General features: G+C 41.0%; 4 protein-coding genes across 9 annotated transcripts in view; 1 reads left to right on the top strand and 3 right to left on the bottom strand.

Annotated features, from left to right (window-relative positions):
- Positions 1–231: 231 nt before the first annotated feature.
- Positions 232–3,988, bottom strand: mtg2 (mitochondrial ribosome-associated GTPase 2). Its single transcript, XM_034877667.1, has 7 exons — positions 3,953–3,988; positions 3,488–3,743; positions 2,220–2,367; positions 1,433–1,548; positions 1,099–1,317; positions 863–1,001; positions 232–710 (listed from the first exon to the last, which is right to left on the bottom strand). The coding sequence occupies exons 2-7, from the start codon at positions 3,728–3,730 to the stop codon at positions 316–318; spliced, it is 1,260 nt and encodes a 419-aa protein (XP_034733558.1). The 5' UTR covers positions 3,731–3,743; positions 3,953–3,988; the 3' UTR covers positions 232–315.
- A 427-nt stretch (positions 3,989–4,415) lies between these two features.
- On the bottom strand, positions 4,416–13,529 carry LOC117948099 (calcium-responsive transactivator-like). 4 transcript variants are annotated; one of them, XM_034877570.1, is made up of 11 exons: positions 13,359–13,529; positions 12,522–12,598; positions 12,341–12,425; positions 11,867–11,999; positions 11,151–11,405; positions 9,871–10,035; positions 8,389–8,490; positions 7,773–7,865; positions 7,504–7,623; positions 7,285–7,412; positions 4,416–6,467 (listed from the first exon to the last, which is right to left on the bottom strand). In XM_034877570.1, the coding sequence occupies exons 1-11, from the start codon at positions 13,425–13,427 to the stop codon at positions 6,441–6,443; spliced, it is 1,254 nt and encodes a 417-aa protein (XP_034733461.1). In that variant the 5' UTR covers positions 13,428–13,529; the 3' UTR covers positions 4,416–6,440. The 4 variants fall into 4 exon arrangements, with proteins under 4 accessions (XP_034733461.1, XP_034733462.1, XP_034733463.1 ...); XM_034877571.1 differs by having other exon boundaries at positions 4,416–6,252; XM_034877572.1 differs by lacking the exon at positions 8,389–8,490 and having other exon boundaries at positions 13,359–13,528.
- A 1,081-nt stretch (positions 13,530–14,610) lies between these two features.
- On the bottom strand, positions 14,611–18,763 carry lsm14b (LSM family member 14B). Of its 2 annotated transcripts, none has more exons than XM_034877173.1 (8): positions 18,350–18,763; positions 18,065–18,228; positions 17,827–17,956; positions 17,495–17,674; positions 17,203–17,286; positions 16,960–17,115; positions 15,369–15,495; positions 14,611–15,267 (listed from the first exon to the last, which is right to left on the bottom strand). In XM_034877173.1, the coding sequence occupies exons 1-8, from the start codon at positions 18,468–18,470 to the stop codon at positions 15,111–15,113; spliced, it is 1,119 nt and encodes a 372-aa protein (XP_034733064.1). In that variant the 5' UTR covers positions 18,471–18,763; the 3' UTR covers positions 14,611–15,110. The 2 variants fall into 2 exon arrangements, with proteins under 2 accessions (XP_034733064.1, XP_034733063.1); XM_034877172.1 differs by having other exon boundaries at positions 17,495–17,689; positions 18,350–18,758.
- Positions 18,764–18,902: 139 nt separating this feature from the next.
- The window catches only part of LOC117947848 (transcription initiation factor TFIID subunit 4-like), a 15,058-nt gene continuing 8,823 nt past the window's right edge, over positions 18,903–25,137 (top strand). For both annotated transcript variants that reach the window (XM_034877171.1, XM_034877170.1), the window contains exons 1-7: positions 18,903–19,562; positions 19,725–20,501; positions 21,684–21,838; positions 22,784–22,903; positions 23,860–23,991; positions 24,177–24,299; positions 24,585–24,674. In XM_034877171.1, coding sequence (XP_034733062.1) covers positions 19,280–19,562; positions 19,725–20,501; positions 21,684–21,838; positions 22,784–22,903; positions 23,860–23,991; positions 24,177–24,299; positions 24,585–24,674 — 1,680 coding nt within the window. In that variant the 5' untranslated portion in view covers positions 18,903–19,279. The remainder of the gene's footprint in view (positions 19,563–19,724; positions 20,502–21,683; positions 21,839–22,783; positions 22,904–23,859; positions 23,992–24,176; positions 24,300–24,584; positions 24,675–25,137) is intronic.

The following is a 25,137-nucleotide window of genomic DNA, read 5'->3' as shown; positions in this document are numbered from 1 at the left end:
TTTTGTCTTGTCATTCTTCACCCTAAAAGGCATTTGTAAGTTTTAACATTAAAAGTGTAGTGTCTTTTAAGACAAATATGTAATATGTTAACTCTGTTGTGTAGCATGAAGCTATATTAAAGGTTTCAAGAAATCTCAGATTTTCATTGTACAGAGCAATATGCTGCAAGTCATTATTAAAATGACACACATGGAATTTTGTCTGTGTATATATTTATTAAGCAATTTAAACACATTCTATTTCTTCCAAAATAAATATATATACAAGTATGTATCGTAAAAAAATATCAGTGGAGCATGAGGAAATTGTTTCCACTACCACCTAGTTGGTTTGTCTTCCCCACTGCCTTCTCCTTTGAGGTATCCGTCATAAAGCTCTCTGAGTTGCAGGATGAGCTCCTCTGTGTTCTGTCCCGTGAGAGCTGACACAGGGATGACACGCTGGGTGACGTGGCTCTGTAGAGTCTCTAGCTTCTCCCGGGCATCAGGTAGATCCATTTTGTTGGCTATAATGGCCTGAGGCCGCCGGGATAGACCAGGCTCATACTGGTCCAGTTCATAACGCAAGTGCTCGAGCTGGGTCCAGGGCTCCGGAGTTGACAGATCCAGAACATAGAGGAGGAAACGGCAGCGCTCTATGTGTCGCAGAAAAGAGATGCCAAGGCCTCGATTGAGATGGGCTCCTCGAATGAGGCCTGGGATGTCAGCAACTACGCAAAGGGTAAAAGTGGAACATATATCTATTATACCAAAGCTGCAAATTATACAGAGCAAGGTCGTATAAAAACTTTATTAAACCGTGGCCAAATAATGAATAACAATAACTCTATGATATATTTATTGTTTGATAAAAATCAACTACCTGCAACTTGCTCGTGATCTCTGTAATTGACAATTCCTACATGCGGGTTGAGTGTCGTAAAGGGGTAAGCAGCCACAGCAGGCCTAGCATTGGAGATGGCTCTCAACAATGATGATTTCCCAGCATTAGGAAAGCCCACCTAATGGGATAGTGGAAAAAAAAATCAGTTGACTGCAGTTGTGGTGTTGAAAATCAATATGCTAATGTAATTTCAAACACAGGCAGCTTTTTCTTACCAGTCCAGCATGGGCCATGGTACGGAGCTCTAGCTGGAGGACCCTCTCCTGGCCCGTCATTCCTGGGGTTGCCGTCATCGGGGCACGGTTCTCATTGGACAGAAAGAAGCGATTCCCCTTGCCACCAGCCCCTCCAAACGCAGCCAGATACTCCTGGCCATGCTCAGAAAGGTCCACTACTGTCTGTCCCTGTTCCTTCACCACAGTGCCTAATGGTACCTTTTATGAATAGAATAAAAGCAAAGTAAGACTTTATGATACAAACATGACAAAAAAAAAATAGATTATATTGTGCTATATTGCATGTAATTTATGATCAAATGCATGGGCTCACAGAGATATAGGTTGGGCTGCCATTCCTGCCGTAACAGTTCTTGCTGCCCCCTGATTGCCCATCCTCTCCCTTGTAAACCGGAACTATTTGCGCCAATGATTTGACAAACTTGTCCGCTGAAAGCACACAAATAAGGAATGAATAATGGAAGCATATTTTAGCATGCTACTGAATAACATGGGAAAGGAAGCGCCTAATAGTTTTTGATTCTTGACTGATCTAATCACATTCCTGACTGTAAGGGGGCAAACCGAAAATATAACATAGTTAAAATATGATGTCTAAAGTAGGCATGGACCGATTAACTGGCCGTTTTTAGGCAGTTTGCCGATTATCTGTATCAGCATTTTATTTTCCTGATATCCAATAAAGTTAATTAATTAAGAAGTGCGCTAATTTGGCTCTGCCATAGCTCTGTGTCTGTCCCTCTTCTTCAGTTTCACTCACCACTGAGTCTGACTGAGTCACACCCACAACACTATCCAACTACGTGTTTATTTTGTTTTTAAGTTTCTGATTTTTAAATCATTGCTTAAAGCATTGTAACAAAGTTTTGCGTTGGAGTTAGTCATATTCCAAAAACCTATTTGTAATTTAAAGACTTAATGGTTCACTGTACATGCATATTGGTTCCAAATATTGGTTTTGGTTTCATTAACTACTAATAATCGGTACCAGTATCAGTCAATCCCTTGTCTAAAGCCAAGAGAGGACAATTGTAGAATATACATGGAAAACAGTCTTGTGTAAGTACACATTCCTTAAAGCAGACGGACACCCAACTTACCCTTGATGATGATGCTTCCTCCGTCACCTCCATTCCCTCCATCTGGTCCACCCCACTCTTTTCGCGGCTCACTGTGAAATCCACTGGCCCCTTTACCGCCCGACCCAGCCTCCAGCTTCACACGGCGATGGTCCACAAAGTGACGGGTCTATGGGTCAAATAAAGAAACACTTAAAGGTCCCATGCCATGATTCGTTTTTTTTTTAACATTAATATGCGTTCCCTCAGCCTACGTATGGTCCTCCAGTGGCTCGAAATGGCAATAGACAAGCCCTGGGTATCCTGCTCTACCTTTGAGAAAATGAAAGCTCAGATGGGCCATCTGGAATCTTGCCCCTTATGAGGTCATAGGGGGCAAGGTTACCTGCCCTTTCTCTGCTTTACCCACCCAGAGAATTTGGCATCATGGCTTTTAAACGAGCAAAGTGGCAGTTGGTCAAGCTTCCCCCCCTAAAAAACTACAGACTCAGAATGGCACATACTAAGGAAAGCTCATTGTAGACCTGGCTCTAGTGGCTGTAATTCTGCACCAAGGCGGAATTTTGGGAAAGAGACTTCTGATACAGTATAAGGGGACCACTAATGTCTATCTAAAAGCATCCAAAAAGCACAAAGTCATGGGACCTTTCAGACAGTAGGCTAATCCACACTGTGAGTCTTTAACAAAACAACACTAGGATGGATTACACACAAAAAGAAATAACCAGGGCTGTACTGCTAAAAGACGTAAATTAATTTGACAGTACAACATTCCTATTATAAATTAATATAATAATATGGCAATATAGCAATATGTCAGAAATACCCCTCAGGAGATGTTTTTGGGCCTCCCTTGATGAAGAATTGACCTAACTTTAGCTGATGATAAATATGTCAGTAATACAGTTTTCTTTTAGAGTTATCCACGAGGTATCTAGTGAAACATATTGGAGAGATTAAGGCATTTTGTATTGGATATTTCTGTGATGAAAAGAGTAACCGACTAACGTGCATACATAATATTTTAGGATGAATGGGAATGGGATAGTGGTTTTACAAGAAGACAGAATAAGCAAAATGCTCCAAATATAGGAATATATTTGTCTTTGTTCTGAAAGCAACTTTAGGGCTTTAACTAATGGACCGACTCTCTTTATGTAACGTTACTTTTTAATTACCTCTATTCATACGACTTGTAGCCCATAGAGCAGTGAAAAAAACACGTTTTTGGGAAAGTGGAATAACTGTAACGTTGCCCATAGCTAACTAGCTCAAACACATCACGTTACCAGCTTCTTTTCAGACAGCTCCCTCTTCTTCGGGTTTCCTCGGACTTTGGCGCACAGCGTGCAGGAGGTGCTGATATCTCTGACACCACCGGTGACTTTCCGTCTCCACGCTGCTGGGACTGGAGAACTGGGACTGAACAAGCTCACGGCGTTTTTTCTGACCTCTTGTCCTAATATGTATCCTAAAAGTATGTCCGGAGAAAGCAACCGAGGCCTTTTAAGTCTCGAGAATGTCGCCAACATTGTGACGTTCAACAGACAGTTAACGTTAGCTATTTATTCTGAAGTAACGTTAGCGGTAATGTCATTTAACGAAGGTTTGACAGTCGCCTATACCGACCGTAACACTTGTAAAAAGCAAATATGTTGCCGGATAAATAACTGACAGCTGCTACAGTTCTGTAAATTTCAATAGACAGCATTTGTTTTATGATATAGGCACGTTCAGTAACACAACTACTTAGCTAGCTACTACTGCATGCGTACATGTATGCACCCATTTCTTTAACTGTCTATGAGTGTATTATGCGTCCCAGAACTAAGGAACCCTTGAAGGGACAGTTTGTATATGCGATTTTTAATTACGGTATGACTGCAACTTGGGCCTCTACCGCCACCAAATGTGCTGGAGTGTAACGGTACATTCAGGGGCAGCAGAAAAAAATCGAAAAGAAGATGTGAATGTGATGCCATGAAGGCTTCAATAATTTAACGTTTTGAGCTGAGATAAGACCTGCCAACCATTTTAATGCAGTCTCAACATATTGTAATTCCCATGTCTGTAATACTTAAAATATATACTGTAAAATACTATGTGATATAATTGTCTCAGCTGGACAGAACAAGTTAATAAAAAAACGTTGTTTCTTTTGTTATGATGTGTGCCTTCTGACATTTCAATAATAAATCCCCAAAATGCAGACATATAAAAGGTGAATGTGAGTTTATTTTTTATATAACAAACAGTAACAAAAGACAGCAGAAAAGATCAGGTAATGCAGACTTAGTGGATAACATTCATATTTGGATTATGCACACCAAACTTAACTCTGTCACTCATTTTCTCTCTCTCACTCTTACACACACACACACACACACACACACACACACACACACACACACACACACACACACACACACACACACACACACACACACACACACACACACACACACATCAGAGATGGTCACAACATAGAACTAGAAAAGACTTGCCATACATGTTATACATGTTCAGCTCACAGTAAACTGAAACACTGATACAAATTCAATGTAGTATAGAGAAGCCTGTGATTGTCACTGTTGACTGGCACATAGTTATTTAGCTGTTTGACAGCCAGCAGTCTCCCATTGTTGATTAACCCTGCAACTGTTGTGTTATTTTACCCCTATGAGATAATTTGAGTGAATATACTGCAAAGCTGGACACTCGGCCTCACAATAATAATCGTCATTACTGCTCAAACTATAAGAAACAGTGGAAAGACTGAAGGGGTTGTCTCTTAATATAGGCCTACTGTATGCCCATTTTGTAATAACACAAGGATAGATAAAAATGAACCTTGTATACCCTTTGTCTTACTTTGAACATTATTTTGTATATCTAATACTATGTATGATGATAAACATTTTCACTCAAAAAATTTTTTTGAAGTAGTAAGCTTTATGTTTATGATTAAATGCTTTACGTAATCTGTCTATAAGTCACATAAATACAGAAAATAATTTTCCTAAATATGACATGTCGGTTAAAACCTGCAATATTACATTTAATAACGTTAGACAAACCAGCCCTAGTCTTTGCCATCATTGTGTGTCAACAAACAACTATACTAAATAATGATATAGTGTAAGCTCACCATATGAACCAACCCTTAACATGACTGACTGAGTGTATTGCACTTATTGAAGTAAAGGTGCAGGACATGCCGTTCTGTTCCTGTGTTACTTTGGCTTTTTGAGGATCATTCGTTAAAAACAGCCTGGAAACTGCAAAATAAAGTGCAGACAAAGTGGCAATTTGTTTTGATATAAAATCACTACTGATCGGCATCAGGGAAGTGTGACCCCTCTTGACTCTGCACAATAACATATGTCTGTGTAGAGCAATGCCACAGAAAAATATATGCCAAAAAATACTACCACAATGTATGATTATCATGGACAGTTATACGCGCTGTTAAGTCTGGATAAGTCAGCTAACTATTGTGTCTATTACCTCAGAAAGACGTACGCAAAGAGTGAAATACATGATGTTAGACCACACAGCAACACATCACAGTTATACTAACACAGACAACATCCTGATCAAGTCTGGTTTAAGGACCAACGTTTTCACCTTCATGAAATTAATTTACCTTATCTTGAGATATAACAGCATCTCAACTAGGAATTATAGCAAGAGCTGGACCTAGTCTGTTAGATAAATATCAAGGAGCATTTCCTTCAGCGCTAATTTGCTTTTAGAGCCTCAGTCTCTCAAACCACGGGCCCATTCTGTGCACCACAAAAAAAAGAATAAAAACAGAGGCTTGTAAAATAAAATAAAGATTTTAAGCAAGGGATGGGATACAGTCAAGTGAAAGGCATGACAGAGAAGAAAGAGGAGGAAACAGGCAACAAATCATCAAATGACTACTGCTCCTTTTTACTACCCTATTTAATTCAAATGGAAGGTTTTCATTAACTGCCTGATTTCTACAAGCACCCTGTGTTTCCGTTGGGTGGCCAGTGGCACTCCACACCTTCAGCTACAAGCTACAACCCTGCAGCGAGCAAAACAGACAAGGGAAGCACCACAGTTTAAAACATTATGTATTCTTATGTGAATGATGATTAATGAGAGGATAATAAATCTGAGGCAGCCAGGTCTTCTAATCCACGGCTGAGCCAGCACGTCACTGCTGAACCATTCCTTTTTTATTTTCTTCCAACAGTAAAACAATGTGGTCCCTTATTGTTGATAATTTCCATACTGGCCCTGCAATGTAAAAGGATTTACACTAAGAGATTAGTTTGCATTTGTTTATACATTGTGTTGTTCACCTTTTTTCCCGCATTTTTGTTACCCAGAGAGACAAACAAGCATATTTTAAAGCTACCCCATTATACAGGCATCAGCTTTACTGATGTTTTTTGGTAATCATGTAATAATTATATTTGAAAATGAAAAAGAAACAAATCTTAAGACTATGATTTATTACAAATAATGGGTTTGAGGGATAGGTGAGTCTAAGTCTGCTTGGGTTGTTGCTCTATACGTCGTGCTAGGTCATCATACATCTTAATTTGGCAAGTTGGAAATTAGCACAATCATAAAAATATCAGGCATGGCATGAAGCATAGTTTGTGGCAAACAAAGGATGAAAAAAAACATTAAAAAAAGGTCTGCAAACTTTAGCTGCCTTAAATGCAATCTATTGGAACATATACAAGTGACCTTTCAAGCTAATGCTCTTCTTCGGAACGTCGCTTGCAGATGTGGCAATAAATTGCCCTTAAGGGAGCTACACTGTGGGGACCTTTAGGTTTTTATTGTCTTCTATTGGTCCAGCACCTGCCTTCAACAGCATGTGGATGTGAGCGACTGCTATGCATTGTGAGGAATAGATTAAAGACAGATTATTAGTTATTGTTTTCTATTTTAAAACTTATTTATAAATTGGCCGGCAAATTCCATCCAAAATAAGAATTTAATAGGGATAATATAAATATTCTCCTGAAAGGTAAATGGGTATCAGTCAGTGTTGCAAAGCCCGTCTCAGAGATTCAAAGAAATCTGATCTAATTTGATGTACCTGTTCGTAGGCATAGGGCCTCTGCGTCTGCGCTCCAGTTCCTGCCTGGGAGGAGCGGTAGGAGCCATACTGTTGGCTTTGACCCTGCTGATACTGAGAATACTGGGAGGATCCACCCTGACCAGGACCTGTAGCAGAGGGGTTACATTCAGTACATGTATTAATCACTTTTGGGTGTGTTTATGCTTGTGTGACAACAGATTGTTTGGTTGTTCTAACCGTATCCCTGTGGCTGTCCGCTGTAGCCTTGTTGAGAGGAGTACTGCTGCTGGCTGAAGGGCTGCTGCTGGCCAGAGCCCTGCTGATACTGCGCCTGCTGTTGACTATACTGAGAGTTACCTGGAGATATATAAACACACAGGTACATGTCAGCTATTAATTGTATGCGGTAGTACTAATAGAGTTTTGGTTGGACACAATTAGACAAAAAGTGCAGGACAATACATTTAAAACACATGGTTGGAAATGGCAAAATGTGTAATGGTTACCTCCTTCATAGTAATGCTGTGAAGACTCATCAAATGATCTGTCGTAGCCTTGCTCACCATATGAAGACTGTTGATACGTGTACTCTCCGTGACCTGTAGAGAACACTGTTCAACATGTGCAACTCCTCTGCAAAGGCATTACCCACTTACATACAGAGGAGAAATTATTATTCACAGTTTGCAGCCTTAAATATTAATAATACATGTGCAACGATTAAATCACAAGCACAGACAACATTTTCACAGCTTTTTGCTTCAACTTTATGCACAAAGCACAAAGAAACACCCTGGAAGTAGTCTGCGCTCTCTCCTCAACACACTGCTATGGCACTTTCTGAAATCTGAAATTTCGGCACACCAAAGGGGACAGTATGGACACAGACACAACGGGAGGAAACAGAATTGAGACCAATGTCAGTCTTTTGCCATTTTTCTCTCCAATACTCTTCCTCTCCCACAGTAAGGGAAAAAAACAATGATTGAGAGGACAAGCTGAAGTTTCAGCACTGCAGTTAATCTGGCTCAGGCCAGTGGGATAGTGCTAAAAGGAAATTGCATTACTTATAATGTGTGTTTGAGAGCTGTGTGTATGAAGTTTATGGATGTGCACGATTACCATCAGGGTAATATTGCCGGTTTATGGGCTCGCTGGAGCTCTGAGTGTGTCCATACTGCTCTCCGTAGAACTCGTCTTGTCCCATGTACTGCTGTGCAGATCCTGCAAGACAGGCGACACCACGATTTGTTAAACAGAACAGAACAATTGGTCGCTGAGTTGGAGATTAAAGGGGCTTTGCCAGGACACTTGGGCAATCTAGGCCGCCTGAAGGTGTGTGTGTGTGTTCGTGTGTATGAATTAAGAACAATGAAAGACAAAAATGAAAGATTATAAAAGACGATTATTACACACAGCTTTTTTTGGAAGTCGTCATTTAGTTATGAGGATATAATGAATAGTAATGAGTAGAGAGAACGAGTATGCCAATTATAATTTTCTTCTAACTCACTTATGTTCTTTATTTCACTGGTGCTGATTTTCTGTGGGTTGAAATAATATAAAGGAAGTTATTTTGGGCCAACCCAAATTTTGGAGACACTAATTAAAGTGGAGCAATTATAATGAATAATTCCATGACAAATTAGAGGAGATATCATTTTAGAGGAGAAAATAAGGATTACAGAGAGCCAGTTATCAGGCAGAATCTGGTCTCTGCTTGATAGTGGTGTGCAGAAAATCCAGATTCCACTTCTTCCCTTTCCCTTTCAACTTCATATAACAAACTCAGAAAACCAACAGAACAAAAACTCTCTGGACAATGCATCAAAAAGCCAGGCACATTGTAATCTCCTTTACACACCACAATTGGCCCAAAAACTTTCCAAATACAAATAGCATAAGAAATCATTTGAACTTCTGGAAAAATAGCTAAACAATTTGAAGGCAACATATCTGATAATTCCCAATATGACCACGGTTGACAGAAGAGCCATAGCAACAATCCCTAGACCAATCAGAAAGTAGCTGGTGAGCAAGAAGCTAAACTATGGACACAGCAATTCCATAACAAAGTTCTATCTGGAAATACTTCACGCAGTCATGCAAGGATAATAGTATACCAGAGTCAATGAGGACATACAATCATGGCTTGTTTCCCAGGAAACAGCATCCCATCCTTTTTATATATCTGTTACTATGTGCCCAGTCTAAACACTTCCAAAAACATAACAGGACAGGATGGAGCTATTATTAGCCACATGCTGACACAGCACAAGTTAAGTGAATCACCGAGACAGGAACCTAATGTGACACGAGTTATATATCTCCAGACGGCTCCTTAAAGTTGCAGGAAGGCCACAGGGATAGGCAAATTCGCAGACATTCAACATGACATCTTTGAAGGAAAAAACTAATACCATGCACACACTAATACTTCCTCAAAAGACTTAGCATTATCATCGATCTGGAAACTGTGAGACTTGCATCAAAAGTTTCCAATTTCAATCCAAACTGTAGTCACACATCTATTTATGTACTCAACCACAGCACCAACTAACCCATTCGCACACCAACCTGGCACGAAGAAGTCTCCCCACTTACCTTGCTGTGAGGAGCGGTAAGATCCCATGGTTCTCTGAGACATCATACTGTTTCCTTGACTGCCCTGACCCATCATGCCCATGGCCTGCTGTCCCTGATAGTGTTGGCCCCCAGCCTGGGCTGAGGAGTAGTGTGGAGTGGCAGACTGTTGGTGCATCATGGAGACTGAAAGGTAGGTGTGATTATGGGGGAGGGGGGAGATCTCATACATTAATATATACAGACATACTATTTGCACATACCAGCATTAGCATTCAACAGCATACAACAGCATTCTCATTCTGAGAAGTGAAACTGGCAATCAAGGCACAGGAATAAGCCAAAAGGGTTCCATAGCAGTCATGGGTCTCTTAAAGCAAAAAATCATTTAAGAGATGCTTTCAAGATGTTGTATAAATGCAAACAAAGCCAGTGAATTCAGTGCATAAACAGAGATATCCACACAGACATCCAGGGAGAGGAGGGCGGCATCTCAGGGTCAGGAGTCAGAGATTAGGAGAGGTAAAGCCTGGAGCAGAAGAAAGAAGGGAAGACGCAGGAAAACTCTTTGATGAACTGAATGTGTTCGGCTATTTTGATGGTTACGTTACATGGGACGATAAGTGAGTGCATGTGAGCAAATTCTTTAAAGCTATTATGCGTAGTTTCTGTCGCCCCTATGAGGAATTCTAAGTGATGACAACAAAACTGTCGGCACGTCCACATGATACAAGCCTTCCGTGATCGCGCAACTCCCCTACCCCCACCCCTCCTCCACACAGTTGCTAGTAGCCAAGGAGGGAACGAAGGGTTAAAAAAACACAATGGATTCTTCAGAAGAGGTGATTATCTTCACTCGAGTTTCTGCGTGCAAAAGACAGACGACACAATCTCCTGAACACAGCCAAACTGAGAAATGCAGAAAGAGTTGTGTGGAGCTGATAGTCTTAATTAGCTTCGGATAACGGGTGTTCATTATTACAAAAAAGTTACGCACTAAAGCTTTAAGCAAGATCAAGCGGGCGTTTATACATAAACATTTCTGAAATCATCCCACTGTTTTACCACATGGTTTCTACCTTACTCTAACACTGAACGGCATTACATTCATCCACCCCCTCCTCTAAGCGCCAAATCTGGCCTCATAACTAAACAACTAAATAAAAACAGAGGAGTCATCTTGCATCTTGAGAGTATAGTTCATAATAATCCCAAATGAGTCCCAAATCATGAGCCTGAAAGTATTCCCTTCCATAAAATTAGACCATCCTGATGATTAGGCTCCTCTACACCTGGCTCACCTTGGTTGGATTGCATGTTGAGGTTGCTGCGGGAGGAGGAAGAGGAAGATGAGGATGTGGAGGAAGAAGAGGAGGAAGAGCCATAGCCAGGCCCGGGGCCCTGGATCATGCTGCCCTGGGAGGAGGGCGCAGCGTGGCTGTAGCCGGAGGCTGGTGCTGAGCTACTGTAGCCGCTGGCTGGCAGGCTGAGGGAGGTGGAGGGAATGGCCGACTGCACCTGACCAGACTGCTGCTGCATGGGGGCATGGCTGGGGCCTGACGACACACACGCACAGTCAGAGCAGCCAGCACACGTTCCCATGTGGTGCCATGTCATGTTAATCATGGGCCCACATTCAGTTCATCTTTACAGGAAGCTTACATGGTCGTACAAGGATTGAGTGTTAATGATGTGTGTGAAAATGAATGAATTAGAAACATAAAGAAGGAAAAAGACACTATCGTCGCAGATAAATCGGACTATTAGCTGAACATAAGATCATCGGATACTAGAAGGCACTAAAGATGAGAGGCAGTGGGACAAACACAACATGGTAATGTATCTGCAGACAAAAACATGCAGCAAAGTCAAGACCAGAGGGGGACTCGAGACAGGGGACGGACAACAAGATGGAGCTGTATGTGTGCACACCATGCACGTCTGGGTTTGTTTGGAAAATGAATTCCGAGTTGGCTAGAATTAGGCTGTACAATGCACATTTATGATAAAATCTCACCACTGCTCATTTGGCTCTGCATCAATGATGTGGGGGGCAGTCCTTGTGCCATGTTGTCATTGAGGTTGCTCGGAGTGTGTCCCCCACTTTGACTCATTCCTGCGGGAGCCATGGACATGTTGGAAGTGGGAGGCTAGAAGTTAAAAACAACAACATAGTTGATCCTTTAAAACAGCAGTTCAAAGACTATGCGTCCTGATTGCTATCCTCCGTGTCCTAATCTCCCAATTTTAGATTGACTCCTATATTGTATTGTTTATATTATAGATTTACCAGTGGGCAAATTATGTGAAAAGTGGATGTTTAGTCTACTCAAAGACTCTTCTAGATTTGCTATGAGTCTTCATTTGATGAGAAAAGGTGAGGTTGACAGCAGCTAAACTAATCTGATGAAGATGGGAAATCTACTGTCAGCACTGTGGAGACAGGTCTCATAATGCAAGACTACTTCCTGAAACCTCATGAGTTACTCACTGCAGGTAGTAGTGACTGCATGTTCTGATTTGAATCTGCTATCGTGGCCAAGTAAACAAGATTTCTGTGCAGGATCTGCTGATACCTGTGAAAAAAGTTTAGAAAAAAATGAAACAAAGCTTAATTGAATTACTTTTAGCCTAATATCACACGCATAAGGCGTTAGGAGTAAAACACTTACTGTGTGCATTCAGCTGTCTTGCCTTTACTTTGGTAGTCCATTATACATTGTATTAAATGATGATTTTCATCCAGCATCTTTGAGAGACAGCAAAACGACTTCAGTTCACAGTATGTCAAGTCAAATTATACACTAAAATACGCCCTGTTAAAACATAGCATGTCCTGGATTATCAGAACTTCAACCAGTCTAGGGACATTTTTTTCTGGGTCAGGAGCCAAATGATGCAGCAGCTTTTCAGTCTTTTTTTAGCATGACGTTTGAAAGTCCCTATTTTAAGGTCGGATTTTTTTTTTTTTTTTTTTTTACCATAAACCGTTCAGTTAATGATAAAAGCAGCGGCAGTCTGAGGAGTACACGTCTCAGGGTTCAGTTTATCTCCATCCTTCTGCGTTTCTCAGTGGATGCATACATGTTTTTGCAATAAAACGGATATGTCACTTTTTCAGGATGCTGTTTGACAATAAACTGACACATGCCTAACTAACAAAAGCCCAGTTCAGGTGTTGCGCTTTTGAAATTCTTGAAAAACAAATCACGAAATCTAACGCTGGTATAGATTTAACATACAATAAAAAAAATATTCCTTATTGGTCAGGGGGGAAAAGCAGCGAGGTTAACAGCGTCACACGGAAACAGGTACGTGTAAAGCGGTCGCCTACATCACCGTCATTGGCTTTGTTTGGTTCGCATCTTCAATTGACTGTAACGTTACAATACCAGTTGCCATTTCTTCTGATATACCACAGTCTACTTTCTCTGCACTGGCAGCGGACCGCACACTCCCATCCTGACTAGAATAATCACAAGCGCCACGAGCCATCTCAGGATTTTTACCTTTTGAATCGTTTGCTGTGTTACCTCCCCTTTACTCCTTGGACGCACCGATGAAAATGCCACCGACATGTTGTCATATGGGAAATAAAAGCGCTTATTTTATTCTAACACATATTATCTGGAGCGCAGCCCTCTATTTGGTTACATAGTTTTTTTCCATTACCAGGGAATGGGGGTATTGACAGTGACACATCTCTGTCATCAACGAAGGAAAAAAAGAAAACACTGAATTTCTCTCAATGTAATTTAACATACAGCTTTGTTGAACGTTAGTTATGGTGTGCATGCAAAAAATTGATACATATAATAAACTGTTACGTGCTAAGGGGAAATCCCTCTCCCTCGGTTTTTGGTATAACCCGGACTGAGTAGCCTACCACTTTCCCTCACTAGAAGGAGTATCTCTGTCTGATTCATGAAAGCCAATCATTTCACATTGTGCGCAAAAGCTCCTTCGAGCAATTGAGATTTTTTTTTTAACACCTTCAAAAAAATGTGAATACATCAAAATACCACAGTCTCATATTACAATATCACCATGCACCTGGCGTGCGTTTCCCTCCCCAGGTTACTGTCAATCAGGGACGTCTGCAGATCTCAGTTTAAGCAACAGGCCTAGGCTAGAACTAGACTTTTGTGTTGGACAAAAACACCTGCTCTTTTTTTTTAAAACAAGAAAACAAATGCCAATAAACAGCAATAGGCCTCGTCTCCTGTCCCAGAAGAATTATTATGATGCTTTACTTAGGCTAACTGGCCCTGCTATTACCAAAGAAAAAAATAGGTTAGGCTACTAGAGAAAAGTTATGCATATCCAAGCAGGCCAAAATGCCATGGGCTGAGAAAAACTACCCTACTTTCAGCTTTGTGATAACGTATTTTCCAGCAGATCCCGTTTTTAATAGTTCATTAAGCTTAAGTAGATGAATTTTCTCACCCCAAAATAGAAAACACTAAGTTTGGAATTTATCAGAAAAAAAATTCACCATTTTTGGTTATCAATGGACAGAAGAGGCATGGAAATTGTAGTCTGAAAAGAAAAATGTAGATTACAGCAATATTTGCCTGTGAGATATACTGAAGTAGAAGTACAAAGTAGCATACAATGGAAATACTCCAGTACTTCAGATTTGTACTTAACATTCCACCACTGTATATTAGGATAGTGTACACATTTAAAGCTCACGTGTGCACATCTAACTGGCTTAATGACAATATAATGGAATGTATCCTCAGAGAGCATAAAACAAGAGCACCAGCAATATCCAGTTTATTTACATTAGTCTCACTTGTTGCTTCAATATGACAGAACAAAGCAATGAGATGTAACCTTAAACTACAAGTTTAGTTCATTTTGTTGAAATTAAATGAAATAAATGTACTCCTAAGAGGCAAAGCAAGATACTTCAACATGAAACTAATACACATTTGGGAGTGAAATACTTCCAAGTAGCAGACAAACTTAAACACTCCCCATCTAATTAAAATAAAAAAACTTGGGTAAACAATTTGAGGGGAAAACAACTATTGTCACACACAGTAGACCATTTAATGAGCCATGCATCCATATTCAAAATGGGGACAAATGACAAAAAAAAGGCTATAGGAGAAAACAAAATGAAAAAGAAAAAAAACAAGGTCCTTCATAAAGTGACAGAGTTGATAGAATGGGTAGAAGTCCCATTAGTTACACCCAAGGAAGCCATCACTGGAGGAAGAAGTTGCTTTAACACCGTGTTATCAAACTGACATTTACAGCTGTCCACTCCTGGTTCTGTAGGATGGCGTCTGAGCAGGGCCCCATCCTCTTCGTCCACTGTAGCCACCTCTGAAGCCTTGGCCCCTCATGAACCGTCCAGGGACCCCAAAAGTCTCCAGATTGCGCTTACGCTCCTCCGCCCATGTTAGTCTGAAAGCGTTGGTTGACACAAACAAGAGGCACTAGCCTGTAGCTCCGCAAGCAGGAGAAGCTAGGGTTTGAATATTGAGGATAAAATGCCACTTGTTTACCTGAACTTATTCTCAGATGAAATGTTGTCAAAGAAAGACTTTGCTTTGTCATAGTAGCATTTTGGTCCAAAATGGTCATGCTCTGGAGTTGAGTGCATTTCTTTCTCTTCTACCTCATGGTTTCCATCTGTAGACAGAAATATGCACTGCACATAACATGGAAGGATGCGCTATAAAGACCAAGCTGAAAGTGTTAACAGGTTACCAAGTAGATAACACACTCACAGGTTTAGCTATCCAGACCATTTTGCTGTGAGTTTTCTAGTGTTGGAGATATCATCGGTAGAGATATCTGTCTTTGGAACTACATCACCTCACAGAAGAATGCATAGGCCTACTCATGGGCGAGAGGCTTGTGACCGTGCGAGATGTAAACATAAATGGCTTGCTGCCAGCTCAGGTGAGCCAGCCGAGCAGTCTGTTCGCTACAGTCACAGCTCAGGCAGGGAGGGAGGACAAGTCTCATTCATGAGTAGGCCTACTCTTCCTTCTGCACCGGGATCTGTTAGTAGGTGTAGTTAAGTAGAAAGACCTGAGTTACTAGATCCACATGAGAACTGCTCACTGTCAAGTCTGGATTATTTTGAGTAACCGGGTCATGGTTTTCTGGTAAGCCATTGGTTTGAGTTTTTCAAATGTTTATTTTTGATACTTTGAGCACCACAAACCGAGTACCAGTGGCATAGTATATGCGATACGCAGGTATACCCACTACAAAGTTGCAGGATTTCCATATACCACCTTAAAAATGCCCAGAGACACGCAACATACTTTCCATTATAGTTTTGATACATTTTGAATTGTTATGTGTTTTACCTTCTTTGCATAGTAGGTAGACATCTCTACTACAGATATCTCCAACACTGAGAAACTCACACCAAAACAATCTAGATTGATAAATAGCCCTACAGGTAATACTGAACTGTCCCATTAATAAAAATCCCATACTGAGCAGTCGCAAATCCGGCTTTTGAAGTTTCGGTTATTGCTGGTTTTAGGCTGTTTCTCTTTAAATTGCTAGGACCTGTGCCACAATGGAAACATCTTTGAGCATGTGTAAGGAAACACTAGAGTTGTGTCTAAAGCTGCAAATATCAATAAATGGATTAAATTTCCACTTTTACCACTTACTATTGTTAAATTGCTTTGAGTCATTTATAATAAGAATTCAGTGGTTCCAGCTACTTGAATGTGATATTTCCTTGTTTCTTTGCTCCTCGATGACAGTGAACTAAAGATCTTTGAGTTGTGACAAAAGACATTTGAGAACATCACGAGTTTCGGGAAACACTGAAAAAAGGGACTGATTAATCAACAACGAAAATAAAATTGTAGTTGCAGCCCTAATCATGTCACTGTCATCCCTGCAGCTTTGGTGACCTAATCCTGATGCCAGAATCCATCTGTATTGCTATCCTGCTGAGCCAATACCTACAATTTGAGGTTGAGATTTGGAGACTATACTCAAAACGAGAGTATTAATAATTTTATGTCATTCTACAACAGTTTTAACTGACCATGTGGGCCTTTGAAAAACAGAAAGTAGTGTCGAAAAAGTAGAAAATATAAAATTCTTTGGTGCATTACCAACCTTTCATCCTGTCCTGCACCGTCCTCTCTAGCTCCTCCTTAATAAACTGTGCATTTGACGAATCAAAATCAAAGTCTGTGTCAAACTTAAGGATGGCAGATGGACCATTAGCCACCATTAGCTGACCTCTGCTACGGTTCCTGCGCCTCCGAGCTCCTAAGATTTATTTAAAAAAAAATATATAATAATAAATTGTCATTAGTATCCAGAAAACATTCACGTACAAAACTGTTCCACAATTACCTTGTCTTCTTGGTGGTGACCTGTTTTCATAGTTTTGCTGCCGAGTTTCTTGTTGAGCAGTGGGCAAACGTGGGCTTGGCTTCACTTAAATGGGAAGAGAATAAAAAATAACAAATACTTTACACTCACACTTCAGACTGCATTTGCATAGATAGACATTTCCTGAACACCCTAAACAGATTTCTATAACACTACAGGACTATAAAAACAATCCAAGCTAATTACTTTTTAAGTCAATTAAAGAAGATAGCATTTGATTTTTTCTTTCATCACTGCAATTCTGGATGCTTACTGATGGCTCCAGTGCCCCTTCTGGTCTGGGAACTCGCTCCTCTGGGCCTCTGAGGCCTCCTTCTCTCCCATTGCCGCTCCTGCTCCCGGGATGGAGTCAAGCCTCCCCTCAGCCTAGAGCGGTCCACTTGGACGGTTTGTACAGCTTTTTCCACCATGGGGCCCCTTACAACAGGTAAGCCTGGAAGAACAGGCCCTGCATGAGATTTTTTTTTTAAAAATCCAATACTAAAGTAAGCATACAACCTACTTAAAAATATTAATCATCACTAAGGATGTGGGTCTATGGTTAGTTTACTAGCAGTCCATTTGCCTTTGACTTTACTGACTTACCAAGGCCAAGGGCTGCAGCATACTGTTGATTAAGTAGAGAGCTGGCAGCAAGCTGGTTGTAGGCAGGCATCCTTAAGGGGCTGTATGGTCCGAGAGCTGAGTAGATGCCTGGAGAGCCTGAACTGGATGACTGAAAAGAAGACGTTCAAACAATTTAACACATTATCTGAGTCTGTATAAACTTGGTCAACTTTTAGGTTCTGTAGTGTGGGGCATGAGCCATGGAGTTCTTATGAACCTGAATTATTGCAGGATCCGGGGGTAGGCCACGATAAGATCTTGGAGGTTCACACAATGTGATGTCCTTAATATCAGTTCCCCGGAAAGTGATGTACTCATAGATGTCATCTTTTGATGGCGCTGGTCTGTCAGTGGGTCGTCCCTCTGTTCCAAAACACTTGACTAGTTGAGAGAAAATGTTGGAGAAACAAATTGGAAATCTCCCAGTGTACAGAAAAACTCAAAATGTATGTCTTTCTTGAACATGCTGACAGGCTGTAAAGCATAGGCCCACACCACTCACCTTTTGCAAGCACTACTGTGGAGTTCACTTTATCAATTGTATACAAAATCCCCTCATAACGATTTTGGGCTTTCGAAAGTAACCCTATTTTACAGCCAATGTAGGGCTTTGATGAACTCATTCTACGAGACCATTCAGAACAAGACAATACAAGAACTCAGGTGGTAGCATTCAAGCCATGGAGCGACCGGAAACAATTTGTAATGTCCACTTGAAGCCACGCCCATTGATTGAGATTTGACGCACCTGGCAATGAGACTACTAATTCACTGCCGGTCCCGTGCTGAACTTTTCATTTAGGACTCGTCTGATACTTAGTATTATTGACATTTATGATTATTTGTTACATTTATTTGTTTCTTTGGTGTGTACTATTTTTTTCTGAAAATTATTTTGATAGCATTTCTCAAATGTGTAAGAAGTTGCAACAATGTAGACAATTCCCGTGGCGTCAAGAAGCAAAAACATATTGCTGGAAAACAACTATTTAAAATGGTAATAGTTGATCAACGCTATTGAGTCGAGTATAACATCAATATAGCCTAACATCGCTGCTGCTAACATCGTCTGTGAGCGCCGGGGCAGCTGCTGCGGCTGTCCTGGAAAAAATAGCAACAACGCAGCCATTTTGAGTCGTCTACGATGAAGTCAAATTGTTGTAAAATGCTTCGGCACTGTGCGTGAATGTGCAAAGACATGCATCATGATGTAAACATCACAGAAACTCTCTCAGAGAGTCTCCTCAACGTGATGAAGTCCCACCAGGTGCAGCCCTGCGAGTCGTATCGTTGCTTTCCCGTGAAGCCATCACAGTGAGCTGGAACCTCTACACTGCAGCTCGCAACCATTTGTTCCAACCTTTATGTTCTTCGAAGAACCAATCACAGCGCCCGGCGAGGCCGCGTCACTGAGGATGCATCCAATCGGCGCATGCGTCTCACGAGCGAACGTAGCTTGGCAAAGATGGCGGCGGGCTCCGATTTGCTGGATGATGTTTTCTTCAACACAGATGTGGACGAAAAAGTAGTTAGTGATCTAGTCGGATCTCTGGAGTCTGAACTAACGGGAGCAGAGCGTGTTAACACAACGAGCAGGGTTCAGTCTGTAGCAAATCACGCTGCCAACTCGACTGTAGGTAACGGTAGTAATTCCAATGTCCAGGGTCTTGGAGGCAGCAAAATGGGACTTTCACAACAAGAGCTTGCTAAAGCAGGTAAGATAGCTGCCCATTCCGGTTAGCTACCATTAGCTAATTTTGGTAACGTTGTTCTACTGATTTTAGCTTACTTTGCTTCACTTGTGAGTTTCCTGTAATGAATGCGAAACAGCGAGTTGTTGAAATCCCTCTTGCTTTCATTTGTTTCCGCTGCTGTAGGGACGGGAGTGCAAGGAGGTGTCATCAACAGTACGGGTTCCCACGGTTCAAGCATGGATGGAGCAGCCGGGACCACATCGAGCATGCCAGCCGCTCAGAGTCAGTCTAAGCCTGGGACAGCTAGCGGAGTCGTAACGGTCGTATCAGATACAGCATCTGGTGTTGGGAAACCTGGAACGACTGGTGTTCAAACTTTAAATGGAAGTAACGTTGTGATGAACTGTCATATCACCGGAGGCACCAGCGGCACCAACTCACAGCCCGCTGGCACGCTTGTCAACAACGGACCTGTGTCAGTGAGCAAGGGAAGCGCAACAGTTTTGTCTGCAACACCAAGTACTATTATTCGAAATTCTTCGACGAGTGCGCAGAATGCTGTGATTTCCTCTCAGTCCTCTGTGAAAAGCTTACCCACTGTCACGCTTGTGAGGCCACCTATGCAAACTAACACCTCACAAAGCGGAGGGAACCAAACCACAGTTTTGACATCACCCGCTGTAACTGTTACCAGCACGGCTGGCTCGCTCGTCAACAAATTCGACTCCACAAAAGCTGTAATGCAGACCGGTGCGTACGTCGTGGCGTCTGGTGTTGCGGCAGGGACAATAGCGACCGTGAGGAGCCCGACTGTTTTGCAAAACGTGAGGACTTCAGTTCCGTCAACAATCGCTGCTACTCCTGGTGGGATACGAGCCATTGCTCCACAGGCGTTGGCCCCTCGGCTCACTCAGCCTCAACAAAATGCCCCAAATATCCAAAACATCCAGCTCCCTCCAGGTAACTAAAAAGTTAGTAAAGTAAACCGTTTAAGTAAGAGCATTTGCAAGTTTTGTAACAGTGTTGCCAATTTAGGCAGCGTCAAGCTCCAATAACTTATTCAGAAACTTATGCTGACTTTGTTTTATTTTTCAACATTTCTTAGCTGCTCTTTTGTGAGGACACAAGAAATGGTTTGAGACCATTGACTAAACATCGAAACATTGATTTTTTTTTAAAGCCACAAACAACAGATTAGAGGTTTAAAAGGTACCAAACTGCAGACCAGATAAAAAGCCTTGAGAGCAGTCAGCGCATCTATTTCTACAGTATATCAAATTAGCGTTGTGTTGCAATCTAATGATTGTTATTACTTTGTTTTGTCATGGACAATATCTCACTGTTCTCATATCAACAGCTGTTTACCGTAGAGTTTGCAAAGGCTAATTGTTAGACTGTTTGTCTCTAACCTCAGATATTACTCCAAGGTTTTGCACTGTCAGCGAGATTTGTTGGGGCATAAGGAGGTATGAATTGTTAAACTATAGTAATATCAACATATGGAAATTACCTCTGCTTTGGACTCCTGTGTTTAGAGGTATGCAAGCAAGATAGTGAATGGTCAGACCTAAATAAGCTACAAATAGGGCACATAAACATCAGCTTTTTATTTCACACCATTTAATAACATGTACCTACAACTCAGCACAAACATGTTTTTGCTTTCTGCTTATGTCTCCTGTCCAGCCTCTCTGTAACTTGGTATTACTTTGTTGAAGGCCAGTGTATTACTGTGTACTGGAACCCAGTCACCTGTTTGATTGAGAAGCAATACAAGGCTACAGGCTCCAATGCAAAGTTATATTCTAGCCTACAGTAAAGTTTCACCAGCAGCAAGAAACCGTTTTATTTTGTTCTATGTTGTAGAGCCTCACAACATCTAATTACACAATGTGCTGCGGCTTGAAATGTTTTTGATTCATGGCACTGTGTTTGTGGATCATTTTCTGTCTGACCGGTCACTGTCAGGCTTGAAGTCTCTGAACATAGACCTCCCAGTTGAGGCAATATCTCTGCATCAATAGCCTTCAGATGAGTAATTCATACCCCCTCATCTCAGAAACCCTATGCATACATACATTACATTAGGAAGACTTAACAGGACAGAAAAGCGCTGCCTTTGACGTCATTTGCCTGTTGCAGGCATGGTCTTGGTTCGCAGTGAGAGTGGGCAGCTGCTTGTGATTCACCAGCAGACCTTGGCTCAGATGCAAGCTCAGTCGCAGTCCCAAAGCGCCATGACGCCACGACCTGCGGCCCCCACCAGCACTCCACCTGTCCAGATCACTTCGCTACAGGTACCAGGACTGCTGGACACTGGAGCAGTCACACACAGAAAACATAGTGACTCATTCATGTAAGGTAGTGACGCATGGACCTGAAATACTGGATCAGTATTCACGAAAATATGGATCTTATTTAACAGATTGGGTGTCAGACTGATGCACTTTAAATACTGTTTCTTTTTCACTGTTCTATGTATACTGTTCAATCACAATTCTGCAAACCCCTTTTATTACCATATAATTAAAACCAATACATCCTTTCCAAGAAGGTTGATTTAAACATCTTCAGGTATAGTTAAGAAGTTAGGTGTAGTTACAACGACAACCTCGTATTAGTAATCATTTTGTGTGCAATGTAATACAGTATTACATTGCACACAGAATGATGATGCCATTCATTTCCACACACATATTCAAAACTAAAAAGAAGATAGGGCATTCAAATTGGATTAGTTCTCCACATCAGCCGATACCCTGATTGGTATTGGGAAGAAGGATTGGGAAGTAGGATCGGTGCATGCCTAATACTAGGGCAGAGCATCGTTTGATCACCCCATCACATTGACAGTGTACACAGCGAAATTGTTGCTCTGATACATTTTATAAATTTCATTTTGGTTGCTGGTTTCACATGCAGCCTCTTCCTGAATGATAAATGACCAATTAAAAATCATTCTCAGAGGACTCACTTTACTTAGTTGCATCTAACTTTAAAATGAAAAAAACCACCAAAGTGGAAAATTGTTAGAGAAGAATAAAGACAAACTATTTTTCTTCTTTCCTTCCAAAGGGAGTTTAAAGCAGCATATATATTGTGAAACTATGTAACTTGAAGAAATAATTTAACAATATTTATTAGGGAAACAAAGATGTAGCACATCATTACTTGCTCCATTATTGTTCCGTTTACATAGTGTCATATGTTTAATACCTTTCATATCCCCTGCTGATCTGCAGGCTCCGGGCGCGTCACTACTGGCTCGTCCGGTTACCCCCACCGCCATTATTAAACAAGGTTCCACAGTCCAGACCACTGTGACAACCTCTACCACACTGCAGAGGCCGCCTGTACAGCAGGTAACTCCAACACACATCCCAAATTGTTCTCAGTTCCATTACACCAGACCTGGTTTGTGCTGGCACTAAACACTCTGGAACAATCCGACAATCAAGTTAAATCCAACCAGTTGCTCTAGGGTTAGGGGGTTAGGGAAACATTTTCCTACCAGCCACTATAGCTTGTAGATACAATTTCTACCTTTCAGTCAATGTGTTTGAAGAAGCCATGTTGTGAACAGCTCTGCAGCTCTCCTAAATCCTGGAGAAGATAGTAGTAGTAGTAGTAGTAGTAGTAGTAGTAATTTCTTTGATTGAAAAAGTTAATAAAAGGCTTTTGTTGTTTTACTAAAGTACAGCTAAATGCAACTCTCTTGGACCAGTTAGGACTGATATCCTACTCTGAAATGCGTAATAAAAACAGACCCAGAACCTGTTTCATAGGTTGAATAGTCAAATGAATAGTGTTTTCCCCTAATGAAATGATGGGCTTTTACATAAAGGTCTGCGCATTTGTTTTCTTTTTTTCATGTCTTTGTTGTTGTCAAGTTGTTTGCTCACTTAAAAAAAACAACTTACTGGTTGTGTTAATCTTTCTTGGGATTTATCATGGTCAGGTTGCCATGGAATTGACCTTAAAGGTGAAATACATTTTACTGAGTCTCATTAACGGGTTTTGATTGTCTGTTTTGCATGCCATTTTTTTCAATTTTTATTTAGGTGTGGCAGAAGAGAATAGTTAAGCTCCTAAAAGTTAGTGTTGTACTCGTGGTATATAAATATCAATGAGTGTTCTGTTATAGGAAACATACAATAGCACAACTCCTTTCTGAAAAAAATAATCTTTTGGGGGAAAAAACTTGTCCTATTAAAGTAGTATTATGGCGTTCCGCAACCAGACATTTCAAAACTGTTATTCTGACCTCGTCACTTTTCCGCATCTCATCTCATGACTGCATATACACTGACTTATATAGAACACCATCATGCTGGGAGGAACTGCCCCCACCCCGGGACAGCCGCTTGGAACAGCCACCACAGTGCAGTCTGGTTCTGTAGCAACAGCAGTTACACAGAGGACCACTGCCACTCCAACAGCTGTCACAGCTGTAAGAGAGAAGTACTAACCTTGAATGCTTTTGTCATCTTTCAAAGCTAAATATATTTTTTATCTTTATACTATATACTCTTTATTAATTTTGGGGTATTTTTGTGTTCTGCCTCACATTTCTACTGTACGTTGGATGTACTATATATTTAAGGAAAAATTCCATTTGTGTGTATGTTCTGGCAGGAGACACTTGAGATCGTAAAAAAGTGTAGAAACTTTCTGTCCACGTTGATCAAGTTGGCATCCACTGGGAAACAGTCCTCTGAGACTACGGCCAATGTCAAGGAGCTGGTCAAGAACCTTCTGGTACTTTTCTTTTTTTCCATCATCATCATCATCATCATCTCTCTAAACATCTTTGCTAAAACACAATGTCTATATGACTTCATCTTCATACCTTTCCTGTCATTCTGTCAGTCTGTTTTCCTAACTTTACTTTACGTGGCTTTACACAGTTTTTGACTCGCTCTTTTCTTACTCTTTTTTTGAGCAACTAAACCCTTTCCCTGAGAGGATCAATAATGTATTTTTTGTTTCTGATTATGTTATATTGTTTTTTCTGATCCTTCCTCTTTGTTAATTGTACAACAGGAAGCGAAGATAGAGCCTGAAGATTTCACCAGTAGGTTATACCGGGAGCTCAACTCCTCACCACAGCCCTACCTTGTGCCTTTCCTGAAGGTGAGATCATAGATGGATATAATGGTTAATGCTGCATGTTACAGGCTCTGTAAACTCAGACCTTGTTCTCATGTACCCTCTCCACCGTGTGGAGCTTCAGTGCCAAATGCTTTTACCCCTTTTAGACCAATGGGGTGACGTCGCAACTCTGCTCCTAACCAGGGTTAACACTGCTCACCATTGATACAGGTTTATTATAATACTATAGCCTACTATATGGTTACTATTAAATTGATATAGTTTTACTATTATCCTGTTGCAGGCCTTGCAGACTAAATAGAAGGGCACCTCTTTTTTGTGCAAAAAACATAACTTTTATATGCCTTTTTGCATGAAGTAATCCGAAATTCACAAAATGGAACTAAAGTAATTCCAGTAATGCAATACAAAAACAAACTAATTCACTAAACATACTGGTGTCGGATAGCTGCATATACAGAAATACGACAATACTAGTCAACCC

This window comes from Etheostoma cragini, chromosome 7 (genome assembly GCF_013103735.1).
Source record: "Etheostoma cragini isolate CJK2018 chromosome 7, CSU_Ecrag_1.0, whole genome shotgun sequence".
NCBI lineage: Eukaryota > Metazoa > Chordata > Actinopteri > Perciformes > Percidae > Etheostoma > Etheostoma cragini.
Note: the sequence above shows the minus strand (reverse complement) of the source record. Positions and strands in the feature narration are given on the sequence as shown.